Source organism: Eptesicus fuscus, chromosome 16 (assembly GCF_027574615.1).
Source record: "Eptesicus fuscus isolate TK198812 chromosome 16, DD_ASM_mEF_20220401, whole genome shotgun sequence".
In the NCBI taxonomy this organism is placed as follows: domain Eukaryota; kingdom Metazoa; phylum Chordata; class Mammalia; order Chiroptera; family Vespertilionidae; genus Eptesicus; species Eptesicus fuscus.
Window position 1 is genome coordinate 4561596 of NC_072488.1, and position 14517 is coordinate 4576112.

General features: G+C 38.9%; 1 protein-coding gene across 1 annotated transcript in view; it reads right to left on the reverse strand.

Annotated features, from left to right (window-relative positions):
* Positions 1–14517, reverse strand: part of NBAS (NBAS subunit of NRZ tethering complex) — a 197573-nt gene that overhangs the window by 126488 nt on the left and 56568 nt on the right. The window contains exons 20-21 of the mRNA XM_028140372.2: positions 13501–13605; positions 13008–13144 (exon numbers count right to left, since the gene is read on the reverse strand). Of these exons, the coding sequence (XP_027996173.2) occupies positions 13008–13144; positions 13501–13605 (242 nt within the window). The remainder of the gene's footprint in view (positions 1–13007; positions 13145–13500; positions 13606–14517) is intronic.

Genomic DNA, 14517 nt, shown 5'->3' on the forward strand with positions numbered 1-14517 from the left:
AGATGATGTGTTGTAGAATTGTGCACCTGAAACCTGTATAATTTTGTTAACCAATGTCACCAATAAAAGCAATAAAAAGAATAAGCTGTTCAAATAAATTCATAATCTATACTAATAATAGAGGAATATGCAAATTATCCGGGACGCCGTCATGTCACAACCACTCAGCAAGTGGCATGCACAGCAGGGGCAGGTGGGCGGGGACTGCTATCACCAGGAGGGCCTCCGCACAGCCAGGCCTGGGGGTGGCCCCTGATGGAGGCGCACAGAGGCCTGCCCAGTGCTAACGTGAAGCTGCCGGCCTGCGTTCCCAGCCGGTGATGTGACACTGCCTGTGTGTGTCCCTGGCCTGGGACGTGGCATTGCCTGCGTGCGTCCCCACCCAGTGCTGACATGAAGCTGTCTGCCTGCATCCCCAGCCGGTGATGTGACACTGCCTGTGTGTGTTCCCGGCCGGAGATGTGATGCTGCCTGCATGTGTCCCTGCCCAGCACTGATGTGATGCTGCAGGGGGAGGGGCTTGATGGGTGTGTGGCCAGCCGGGTCTGGGTCTTGCCCAGTGGGGTTGGGGCCAGTCGGGTCTGAGTCTCAAGTGATTTCTCAGCATGCACAGATGTGCAGGGACTTGACTCTGGGTCCTGTGGCGCGCCCAGACTCTTACAGGAGGGAGATTTTCATATCCATTTTACTAATTCTCTTTCATCTCTGACACTTGTATTATAGAGAAAGGGCAAATAGCAATATTACAATATTTCCTCTAATTAATTCCTTTTTAATGTGCATGAATTTTGTGCACTGGGCCACTAGTTAAAAAAATAATGTAGGAGACCAAAAACCAGAGACGGAGTCAGAAAGGGAAAGGGAGGTAAAACTGTAGGGTAGCACCGCAGAGTGACGTGCTGGAAAGCGGGAGGCCCGGCAAACAGAAGCATCTGCTTCGATGAGCTGTGCAGCCTTGAGCACGTGGCCTTGTAAAATGAAGCCCTCCGAACGCTATCCCTAAGATCCCTCTTAGCTCTCACAACCCAAGAATCCATGAAAACAACAGAAACACTCTGAATTTAGAAAAAACACCAAAATGTAAAATCAAATTTCAATTGTCTGCTCTTATAGTTCAAGAAGACATTCTGTGTCATATTTCTGAGTACCAATAGTAGCATTTTCCTAAAATTGACCATAGCCCCAGAGAAAGAATTGCACTTCTGTATATTATTAGGTTATGTTTTGTACTCTCTTGTCCTGTTAGGTTGTAAGTCACGCCTTGCACAAGAAACAGTTCGTAAATGTTTGAAAATTATGTTGATGAAGAGATAGGCCTCATGTAAAAGGTGGCAAGAGACCCCTGGAGGGTTTTAGAGTGGAAGAGGGATGCCTGGGATGGGCAGTGCTGGACAGCACCCCCTGCAGTATTATTACTGGAGCGAGTTATACAAATTCTAACTTTCCCGTTAGATATATGTAATACAAAATGTATCATACAATATTTTAAACACAGTATTTTATCCACTTTTTAGCTAGCATGTAATGTCCTAGATAACTTTGTACCAGAGATATTTTTAAGGCACTTGAGTTCAGATTTTTAAATTTCTGAAGCACACAGGTGATTATTTAGAATGAATGTCACCAAGTGAAAAACTATTTCGTTTTCTTCCTTATCAATAATGATTTTATCACAGATAAAAACTATTTTGTTTTCTTCCTTATCAATAACGATTTTATCAAAGATTTTATTCATTTTTACTGAAATGAAAAGTAAAAAAGAACATTTGGATGCAATGTTCACTCTTCCAACATGAGAATGAGTTACAGCAATGAACTGAGGAAGTTGGAAAATTCTAATTAATGCAGATACGGTTCCACAAGCTACACAAAATGCTTTCTAAAAGAATTTTAGAAAAATGTATCACAAGTTTGAGATTTGTAGTTTCTATACGAAGTATACATTAGATACAAGGGTTATTGATAAAATAATTCGTAATGGCCTGGAGCCCTCAGCAAAAATAATTAGTTGTAAAACTTTGTTAAGCTTCACTGATCAGAATGGGTAAGAAAACACACCCATTTTTATCAGAACATGTAGTAAAAACAAGTCCAAAGGCAGGCCTGGAGAGTCCTAGGTTAATGTAAAGTGGTTCTGCTGCACTCTCAAGGCACACAGCGCAACTGAATGTTCTAATGTGCTCATCACCACCGATAATAGTGCTGGCAGTTGATCAGTGACGATCAGCAACAGTAATAATCTTCAACATTCACTGATCTATTACTATGGGTCAGACAGGATAAAATGGTTTTAATACATACTCCCTCACTTAGTCCTACCAATCTAATGTAGTAGATAATATTGCCTTCTTGATATTATTATGAGAAATCCTGAGGCCTAGGTTGACTTGCCCCTCCTCGTAAAGCCAATAAGTGACAGAGCTGAGCTGTAACCAGGATCACAGAGCCCAGACCAGAGCTTGCACTTGGAGCTAGCACACTCTCCTGCCTCCAGAAAGGACATGGGACTATCATCTGGCCCCAAACACAATTCCATCCCCATTCCCAGCATCCTCTGCTTCAGACATAGGAGCCACCAGGTTAGATTTGTGAATACGGACCATTTACATGCATATTGAAAGGATATATTTAAAGTAAGGTATAAGCCAATCTACACCAGTACGTTGGTTACTAGTCAAATGAAACTACCACCAAATATGGCTTGACCTTATTTTTCATCATCAATGGTTATTTAAAAAAAAGAAAAAATCTCCCTGCTCTTTCATTTTCTTACAGGATGACTATAAAGCAAATTATTTTAGAACCCATTTTAGGAGTTTAAAGTAAAAACATCTTTGTTTTGTCTATTGTCTATTGTCTATCCTCAGGAAAACATTTAGCAGACTCTAAAATAACGTCTGTCAACTGAATTAATTGACAGCATAACAAATTTCTTTAAAGTGATCCTATGAGTATCACAAAAATTCAAAACTGAATAGAGCAACGAAAGGGGACAGTTTGCTCATAAGAAACAGGCATGTCAGGAGGTACATGTACAGGGGACCTGCAGATATGAGAATGAGAACAAGAATGCTTTCCTAATTTAGATTACTGAACTGAAGAAAGGGCAAGCTATACTAGTAATGGCATACAATCTACATAGTTAAATATGTCATTAAGCTTTGGGCGGGGAGAGAGATTTCAGAATATACATTCCCCTAATGTCACAATTATTTTGAATTTTACATTTCAAAATAATTGGTTAGTTCTCTCATTACTTTCTAAAAAAACACACCCAAATTTTAGCTACTTATTCTTTCATAAGCTAGGCAGAATGATAGAATGCTTAATAAAATGCAGAGAAAACCTTTTCATTAATTCTGTTCACAACAAAAATACTAGTCATGTAAATTTATCACTAGGTGGGTTATGTGAAATTGTGGTTCAAAACAAAACCTAGAAAACATACTGCTTTATTCTAAAGAATTGTACAAAGCCTGGTTAGTTGCAAACCTTAAACTTGGCATCTAAAATCCTACAAACAACATTTACATATTTTAGTTCATCTTTTTTTCTGTTGTTTCTCCTTCGCTTGGGAAGTCTTAAAATTTAAATGCATCATCCCCATTTTAAAGGGAAAGTACACAGTAAACTTAAATTATTTCTTTACAAAATAATGACTGCTTTTGCTCTGAAGCCTGTTCATTGTTTTATTCCAAACAATAACCTTTGCTGGTTTCATTTGAAGGTAACATTTACCTGTCAGCAGGAAAAGAATGAATCTAACAAGTTCTGTTATGTTCAACTATTCCTTCACCAATTATTTCTCACACTAAATGTAAGTTTTTTATTTCAAAGAAACATTATCAAGAATAGATGTACAAAAGTTCTTTCACTCATATTCTATGCCTTGGAAACAAAAAGCTAAATAGTGAATTACTACTAATTGCCCCTTTCAGGCACTGGTTTTAAGATGTGGAGATATATTTATTTCTATTATTAGCATAGGAGAAAATGTTCCGGTAAATAAAGGACAAAAAAAAAAAATAATAATGATTTGGGCATACACTGTTGTTACCATCACTGAACAAATCTCACTCAATGGAAAACCAATTAAAAAGTTAGTTATCACTCAGAACGCCAAGATGGAAAAACCATCTAAAGGCATTATTTAGAATTCTCTTCTGGACCAACGGAACTCAATTTAATTAATAAATTACTTAGAAAATAGAGCAGAGACTAATAAGACGTCCTGAACTAACCAGGATTCTCGGATGTTCGCCATGTGTAGAGAGAGGCAAGAGTGAAAACACACCCCTCGAGGACCTGGACCCCTCCAACTCCCCATAAATCACATTTACAATTACCAATTCGCAGGTGAGTAACAGCATGAGCTCAAAACTCATCACTGACTTTCTGAATGAACGTTTTCACAATCAGTGGGAACAGATCCACTGACATTTTCATTCTAAAATCGGAACTCTCAAAAATAACAACAACGAAACTCTTAAGAACCAGGATAAGACTTAATGAAGACATGAAAGTTCATCTGAACGATGAATGACAAATATAAAATCTCAGGTGCCTGATCCCAGGAACAGGGCGCTGTCCCAGACGAGAAACCAAGCCATCGGTGCCATCGGGGAGGAAGAGTCCCTGGTATAGTTTTGTATTTGGTTTATTCATCGGTCCTTTGCAAGACTGAATGCACGCAACACTGACAGGTCTCTACAGCATGCATTCCCACCCAATGTACCAAGAACTGCTGCTGCTGCTGCTGCAGCCGTGTCCTCTGCGGCCTTCACCTCTGCTGTCACGGAACACCAATGACACGCTCGGAACTGTGCCGCGGCTATGGCCCTGAGAACAGGTTGTCACCACAACACCGACACAACCGCCCCATCTCACAGGGAAAGAAACTGAAGTGCCGAGAAGCTGAGGGACATCCCCAGAGTAACAGCTGGGAGGGATCAGGACCAAGACATACACCTGATTCCGATGAAAGCCTTCGCTCTCCAGGGGACCACACGATCACGTCTGCACATCAAACATGTCAGTATCGTGCTGTGATCCCAACATTCATATGTGTCACGGATTTTCTCCCCAAAGTCGGTGTATGTAGATAGCATGTAAACTTTTAGGATTAAAAAATGGGTTCACGTCGAGGTCAAAACATTTCTTAAGCTAATGCATGTGCTTTGTCTACAAAATATGAATTTGATTCTTAATAGCACTTATTATAAATACAATATTTACACAGGCGTGCCCATATCAGAAATTGGAAAAGTGTCTCTCAGGGTTATTTATATGTTAATTAAACATAGTGTGATAAAAAGATTCACTGCGATTACAGACAAGTATTTACATATTAATGAAATCTTGACTGGAAAAGATATAGTGTGATCAAAAAGAATTATACAGACTATTTCCAGAGGGAGTTCAACCATCCAAAAGATGTTATAATCTTCCTCAGGATCACATGTTCTCAAGTTATTGGTCAAGTTATTTAAATGTTGGAAGAAAATAAATAATGAAAGAAAAATCTCATCACTATGAAAATAGTACCATGTGGAATCACTAGACAATGCTGAACCTAATAACAATTGTTAGGGGAACAAAATAAAATTCAGAAACTATAAACTGTATTAAGCCAGAGTAAAACACTTGACAGTAGTTATATACACACTAACACAATAATGTAATTAAAAGTATTTTTGAATAACTCATTAACTCCGAACGTATTTCACTAATGCCTCTCAAATGTTTTGCTCTCAAAGCAGGATGATAATTCCTTTTCTGCTTCTCTCATTAACATGCTATGAGAATTATATGTAAAACATAAAACTCGTAAATTTTTAAAACCTGTTTCATACCCAATCATGAAATGTTTGTGGAATAAAAGAGGAAAAGAATTCATCAGTACAACCTCATTTCCCTAGCACTTTTTAGGGTATCAAATGCATAACAAATATCAGTACCAACATACTTTCCAAGCCCCATAAAAATCACTCTGAAATAATTTTGTTTGTACCTTCTTAATCAAAGAAAATGCCTTAAATCCTAATTTTGTTGCTTTAAATAAACAAAGACAAGAGCTAATTAAGTCAAGATCTAACCTGCCCACCGTGCCAGGAGACATGCCAATCAATCCTCCCGCTGCCTGCCCAGACCCCGCGCCCAGACGGAAGAGGCGATTAGGCCTTCTTTCCTGGTCCAAACACCAGGTTATTCTTGGATCAGAAACTGCCGACACAGCCCATTCCGTAAAGTGCTCTCTGTATTCCTCTCTGTTAACAGTCATCGTGAAGGCCAAATGCTTATTCCAAGACTAAAATACAAACCAATTTATTGTTCTTTGCTCAGAGCAGCTCAGAAATAAACTGCACGTATGGGAATTGAATTCTGATTAGGTAACTAATCAACTTTTCCATTTTAAAGGGAAAAGAAACATTTTTATGTTTCCTGTGAGAACCAAAAAGTGAATGCAATGCCCCAATCTTTCCATAACATTTAACGATCAAGGCTACAGTTGTGGTGATATTTCATCACAACAACAAAATTATGGTGGGAATAGAATGCCCAATAAAAACTGCCTTTTAAAAATTTCAGGGAAGAAAAGAGAAATCTTTATGAACAGGACTAGGCTACATAAAACATAAGTAAAAAGAGATTCATATTGTTTATTGGAAATCGTCTGCACTAATTCATTTTCAACTAACAAATTGCTAGTAATTGGGAATATGTTTAGACTCTGTGACTAAACAATGTGATTTAGGTGAGGACTAAGGAGATGGAACAACTTCACATTAAATATTTATTCAGACTCTTACCTATTCAAACCTCCAAACCTCAGAAACACACTCAACCTTCAAGACCTAGAACACAACCTGCCTCTTATTCATTTACCTTTGTTGTAACAGGAAGTAATCTCTCCCACTTCTAACCCTATCTATATCCCTCCTATGAGACACATTTTAATTTTATGGTATCATATCTATACCTAATCTGTCTGATTTTCCTACTAGATTCTAATTTATCTGTGGACAGGGACCACATCTGACTCATTCTGTATCCACCGATTTCATGTAACAGAATGTCTCTATATGGCAAGTAAGTATCCCTACATTTGTATTAACTAACACAAAATTTCCTATGACTCATTCATCTTCTATAAAGTGTTCCTTCAAGAAAATAAACTCATATAAAGCAATTTAGAAATGCGTTAAGTCTTAAATCAGTTCACATGTACTCATGGTTAGTTATAAATTTCACCAAAAAGAAGTTGAACTTCAAAATCAACATCTGCTTTGCAAGAAACACTGCTTTGTTTCTTATGGGAGAAAAATGTCTACAATATCCTTAAAACTATGAGACTAAGGCAAGAGTAACTGATTCCAGTACTGTCTTCTATTGTCTTTCAAGGATAAAAAGAAAAATATCAACCAAACAATAATTTACTTTCTGAACTGTGAGCTGCCTAGGGTCAAATTTGACTTCAATGAAAAAGACAATTCAAATTATTTCATCGCTGAAATGTAAAATATCAAAACATCAATTTGAAACTGAAAATGGTAAAAAGTAAAGTCCTACTAGTGTTCAGTTAAGAACAAGAGTAATGTCATCTGATCTTTTTAAAGGTAAATTCTTTATTGGTGATTTAAGTTATATGGGAAATCAATTTTACCTAAATAAGATGTCTCCTACTGAGAATTTTAATAAAATGCATATTGATGTTTTGCTTTTATGACAAATTTTATGCTGTTATAATAACAGAAAAAGTCTCCAAATCTGGCTATTCAAATCCAAGATTTAGAAAACAAGGCATTAGGAGAGATGTCAGAAGTTCCCTTCAGTTTATCATCAAAAGATGAAGAGGGTCTCCATAAGGCGTCAGGTAATCATGGGGAGGCAACCTCCCATCTTGAACTGGAATTTAGCTGTGTCCCTTGTTTTATTAAGAAATCCTTCTGCAGCAAAGAGAACCATGGCCCACAGGTGGAAGCCACTCTACATCTTCCCAACAGCAATGTTAATTTCACTAAGAGGCTACTGTGCTTTGAGGACATTATGTTACGGGCACTAAGCCAGCCACAAAAACAGAAATACTGTATAGTCCAACTCACAGAGACAGACAGTGCAGAAAGTCGTCAGGGGCTGGGTGAAGGAGAATTGGGGAGTTACGGTTTACTGGGGACCATTGTTTCACAAGATAAAAAAGAGCTTTGAAAACTGGTTGCACAACAATGTGAATGTACTTGTACATGATAATGGTTAATATGGGTAAATTTTGTTATGTGCATTTTACAATTTTAAAAATTTAAATAAAAGTAAAAGTGTACCATGGCCAAATGGTCCTAATGGTTGTGCTTAACACAGAGTCAAAAATAGATAGAGCCAAAAATATGATTTACGAGTGCACGAAAGGTATACATACATCTAATGTGATAGGGTGGCAGGGAACATGACCAGGGCACCACTTGGCTGTGGCCTGAAACCATCCTTTCCCGATTGCTTCGGAGAGTTTGCTTTTAACTGCATCTTACTGACTTTGCCACACCAACCCCTGTGTTTTCCAAATCTCTTCACATAACCATCATTTGTTCATTCAACAGCTATTAAGCATCATTGCGTGTGTCAATATATTCATAGCACTTTATTATGAGATATGTGTTAGTTTGGTTATAAAATAAGTAAATAATGCTGCAGGATACTAGCAACCTCTGAAAACAGAAACACAGCCTCCAAATCCGTTACTCAAAGGCCTTCTAAGCTTTGGGTGAGTGACGACAACTCATCAGTGAGAAGAAAGGGATAGAAAACGTATTCACCCGCCGGCACTGCCCAGTGAAAAGCGATAATGAGGAAACTCCCGGAGACCCTGGATTTTCTGTTGCCTCAGCATTGGGACAGAATGCACAAAAGGGACAGAGGCTGAGAAAAGCAGGGTGATTCTGAGTTGGTAAGGGAATGAAATGCCATGCGAGGGACAAACACAGGAGTTAGGGTATGCATGGCACAAAGCGACCCTGCCTGTGCAGTCCCAGGGACGTCTCTCATGTAACTACATTAAGGCAGGTGGGAGTGTTGTTCATGCTCCAGGACAAAGCAGTTTCTGAAGGTGGGACCAGGTGTAACTGACATAAGATCGCAGTGACATGCCACATGATCTACATAATTGGTGACGTAACGTTATTTTCACAACATGAAATTCTGCACTGATGATAATTGCTAAAACTTAAGTAGCCCTTACTTAGTGCCAAGCACTGTTCTCAGTATTTTATATACATTAATAACTCATTAATCATTCTCACAACAGTATGAAGTAAGTGCTGTAAGCATCACCACTGTACAGATGAGAAGACTGAGGCACAGTCAAAAACTTAACCCAAGATCATCCATCTAGGCAACGTGGCTCTAGTGTCAGTGCTCTCACCCCTATGCCATTTCCTTTCAACAGACAACTGTTTAAATACAACCTTTTAAACTAGATACTTTCATCATTCTGAAAAGGTTTTACAATGGAAAAAGAGGCATAAATGAAAACTCTAAATAATCCTTCTAAAGTGTGCTATAATACTTGAAACTAATATTATTTTGAATGTCAATTGTAATTGAAAAAAGAAAAAAATGTGCTATAAACATCAAAAATACCAAAAGTCCAAAAAACATATATTCCTTTTGGTTTACAAAAAAGTTATTAATCATAAATTATGGGAGCCAATAAAGATGGTAAAAATGTCACCTTTCTGCTTAAAAACTGAAACAGTCACCTAGAGTATAAAGTGTCAATGCTTTATAGCAGTGACAAACTAAGACGGTAGCTAATAAAGAGATGTATCATCTATGACAGAAAATGTAATTCCAAAGTTTTACAAAACTCAGTCACATTCCATCAATGTCAAATACACATGGTGATTTAAGAGTGACAATATAAAACACAAAATAATACATACCATGGAAGTTTCCCAGCAATCATAATCCTAAAATTTTGTTGAATGAAAACTGGTAAATCAAATTTTGTTTAAATGCCAAGGCAAAAGTTCTGCCAATGGGCTCTCAAAACAGAGTAGTTAAAAGGTCAACTTGTTGGCACAACTTACTACTGCTTTCCAAAATATTGTACAGCTTGAGCCTGCTCCAATTAGTACATGCATTCATGCAAAACAACGTACACCAATCCACACGTTCATTCAAAACAATTCCAAGTTCCTGCTTTGTACCAAGCATTCCTCTAGACACTAAGGCTATATTAGTGAACAAGATACAAAGTCCTATCCTCATGGAATTTATGCTCATGCATTCATTTATTCACCCACCCAACAAGTAGTTACTGAGTGCCTACAATGTCCCAGGCACTATCCTAAGTGCAGAGGGTAAGCACAGAAACAAAATACAAAACTCCCTTTCCTATTGGAGCTGACATCTTAGAAAGGCAAACAGACAATGAACAAGACAAATAAGTTAAAACTCAACCTGAAATAGATAGTGATAAATGCTAGGAAGAAATAGAACAAGAGAGGATGCAAAGTGAGGTAAACTGTAAACAGGATGGCAAGGGTGATCGGATAAAGTGAAGAAGACAAATGGCCATATCATGGATGTGTAAGTGCCAGGAAGCAAAGTGAACTCTCTTCAGGACATCCTTTAGTCTTTTATAAATGGGCACAGGAGGGCCTGACTTACCCACTTAGCAAACATTTTCAGAGAACCCACTACCAAGCACCACCTGAGGCCCTGGGGATCCACAAATAAGGAAGAGATGGTCTCTGCCTGTAAGAGTTTGTTTGGGTTTGAAGCTGAGCGTTTGTTACAGAAGGGAACAAGAGGAAAAAAGGAGATATACAAATGACGGCTACGATACGATGGAAAAAGTGGTTACTACAAGAATGAACAAAGAATTATGAGAACACAGGGAAAGGAATAACTACGGACGACCTCACAGAAGAGGCGGGGCCTGAGACGTAGCTGTGGTTTGGCTTTGCAGTCACGTCTACTCTGAGAGACAGACCCAAAGTATACTCAATGTGAAGACTGTCTTGAAAAACAAAGATTAACCAAAAAAAGTCTATATTTTTTCAATGTGTTTAAAATGGACATAACTTATGGACCCATAAGAAATCAGTCTTTTCAAAGTTTGTCTAAGCAACATATCTCAAAACAAAGATGCAAAATTACTTTATCTTCTGATGGTCCTCCACGGCAATACTGTATATCTGAAGTATCTGTCACATTTTAAATCAGTTTATGGAGGACCCCATACAGAAAACATAGGGTATTCAAAGACAATGTAGCACTGTGCACTGTAAAACTATTTTGCAATGAAATTTCAGGTGAAAATCAAATGTTTACCTAAGCAATCATCAGGAGACAGTGACAATAAATGCATTCAAATTTAAGGAGAAATTGCCTTTAAAAGCACTTTAAGAAACAGTAGCACTTACTCTGTATTAACAATTTACAATAGAAAAAGTCCTTTCCATTCAAATTAGATCTATTTTGCGAAGAGGGAAAAAACAATAAATTAATTATATTAGAAAATATTTATAAATACATATTTATAAAATATACTTACATATCACTATTCAGATTTAAAGCAATAGTGTGGGAGACAAAAGGGCATTCCCAGCACGTTCTTTTGGTTCACTTTTATCCTAACAAAAACTAGCTTTTTAGTACTAAAGTAGTGCAAAATAAGGAGCTTATAACTTATCTTTTCAGAGCCTACTGACTCTAAATAAATATAGGTTCAAATCCAGGCTGCACTTATATGGAGTTTAACATATTAATAAGCCTCTGTAAATCTCAGCTTTCTAGAATAGCAGGATAATACCAACAGTGTTCGGAAACCAGATAGAAGTGCGTGCCCATACACAGTAATTACTCCATAAATGTTGGTCATCATCATCGACACCTAAGCCTACAACCATGACACTGAGCTGGGGTGGTGGGGAAGGAATTAAGAAGCCAAATGATCCCAGTTCCAATAGCGTGCCTTAAAACGGTAAGCTGCCAGTAGGTAAAGGGCTGTAACAATGATTTCAATCAGGTGTGTCATAATCCCTTATGGTGTTTTACAGTGTGCGCACAGATTTCATATCTATCGATTCACCTGTTACTAAACACATGCAATGCAAATAAGCAAGACAGGGGCTGTCCATTCATTTTAAAGATAAATCAACCCAAAGTCAGAAAGGACGCATCATGCAATTGATGACGGAGCCACAGGTACGAGTGGGCTGGTGCCCTGCAGGTGAGAGGTCTCACAGTGGCTGGATGGCCTTGCCTTCTGTCTCTGCAGTCACTGGCAAGCAAGGTGTGCTCTGCCCTCCCCTCTCTCCCGGGTCTGCTCAGGCCTGGGCTGATGGCCTACCCATCTCTGGGCTGTGCACTGAGGCAATACCTTCTCTGTTCCTCATTCTCCAGAAGGGATGTGCTGGCCCCCAGAAGCCCCCTGGGTGGTACACTGGGACTAAGTGGAGCCAGTGGGCTGGAAGTCTATGTCACATGTTACAACACATCAAATAGCCTCGACCCGAGATCAGGAGCATTAGTCTAAGGAACGGTCAGTGCTGTTTGATCTCGCACGGGTCTTTGCGCCTCTGGGACTTCAGAGGAGAAAGGGTTGTTGAGAGAAGCAGGATTCAGTCGCCCTGGGCCCCTGGGCCTCCTCCTAAGGTGGTCAGACTACACCTCACTTTCTGAAAGTTATAACTAACTCAAACAGATCTCGTTACCCTGAAAGCTGCTCTTAACCGGAAAACAGGACATGCTGAGCGCACCGCAGTCCAATCAGGGGGCTTTCGGAAAAAGGGAAGTCCATGCCCATCAAGTTAAGGTGGTCCCCCTTCTGCTGAGACACAGTGTGGTTTCAGGATCATTTAAAAATAAGTCAGAAATAGCTTAATAATCAGAAACAAGGTTTAAATAGGTTACATTAAAATTACTGTGCAACTTCAGGGGTTCAGCATGAAACAAAAAAACAGTCATAATTTAGAAAGTAGGTACAATTCCGTTAACGAGGCACATACCAAGCTTCGGGCAGCAGAGCAGAATACTCGTGAGGGGACGTGGTCTCGGGGAAGTTGGAGAGGATGGCGAGGCGATGAGGGAGCAGGTATGACCCGTGGTAGGTGAACAGAATCTCCAGGGCCGGTACGTTACTTTCCTGCGCAGAAGGCAAGGGCCCGTTTCCAGCGTGAACTTTAGAAATAAAGTCTGACAACATTCAAAACCTTTTCATTGACTTTTTATGCAGATCTGGTGTGAAGTATTGTGAAACAGTCCTGATTCTTCCTAGTCTGTGTCATGTTTCTCAATCTAAAGCTATAAAAACATTTATTTTTAAAAGTCAGAATGAAGAATAAAATTTTTTTGAATATGATTTCGTTTTGCGTATTTACTTATAATACAACAAAAAAAGGAAATGTAATGGTATATGTATGCTGTAACATTAACTGGATAGCTCAAAGATTTAGAAATTGTTAATAACCACAATTGTTTTATTTATAAAAAAGCAATTACCCGCGCGTAAGTTCTGGCTGAGAGAACAATATTCTGATTTCTGAACTTCTTGAAGAATTCTGCGTCATAGCTCTGTTCGGATGCATGGGACACTCCTAGGATTTGCTGAAGGAAAACAGGGATTAATGAAAAGCCTTTTAAATATCAATGACAGGGATATATTAAAAACCTTTACAATTCTGTGCACCTAAATAAATAAGGCCTGAGTTAATTACACTGTCAACTGTTATTTAAAGTACTACATCTGCAGTCTTGCCCTTATTTTGAAAATGGCGATGTTCATAAATGCTGTTAATTTTTTAAAATCCAGAAGTAAATAGGCAATAAAAATTAAATTAATTACAGTAGGACAACTAACAGCCACCACCTGGCAAAATTAAACAAGCAACAGCCACGCCTGGCATGCATGATCAGCACCTGCCACGCCGTCTGAGAACTGTATGCTGCTGTAGTGACCTCGGTCACATGTGGAAGGAGCCATTCAATCTTTCAACCAATGTCTACAGAGTGCCTTCTATGTGCTAGGGGCACTGTGACAGGCAGCAGTAATGCAATGAACAGTAAGTACATGGATCCTGTCCTCAAATAGCTTAAAATCTAGTACAGGCCCAGCCAGCATGACTTAGTGGTTAAGTCATGATTAACTTGAACCAGGAGGTCATGATTTGATTCCTGGTCAGAGCACATGCCCGGGTTGGAGGTTTGATCCCCAATGGGGGGCGTGCAGGAGGCAGCCGATCAATGATTCTCTCTCATCATTAATGTTTCTATCTCTCTCTCCCTCTCCCTTCCTCTCTTAAATCAATAAAAATATGCTAAGCGAAATAAGCCAGAGAAAGATAAATATCACATGATCTTACTCATTTGTGGAATATAATAAACAATATAAACTGATGAACAAAAATAGAGCCAGAAGCATCGAATAGACAGTCCAACCTAAGAGGGAAGGCAGGGGAGAAGGGGGGAGGCGGGAGTAAGAGATCAACCAAAGGACTTGTATGCATGCAGATGAGCATA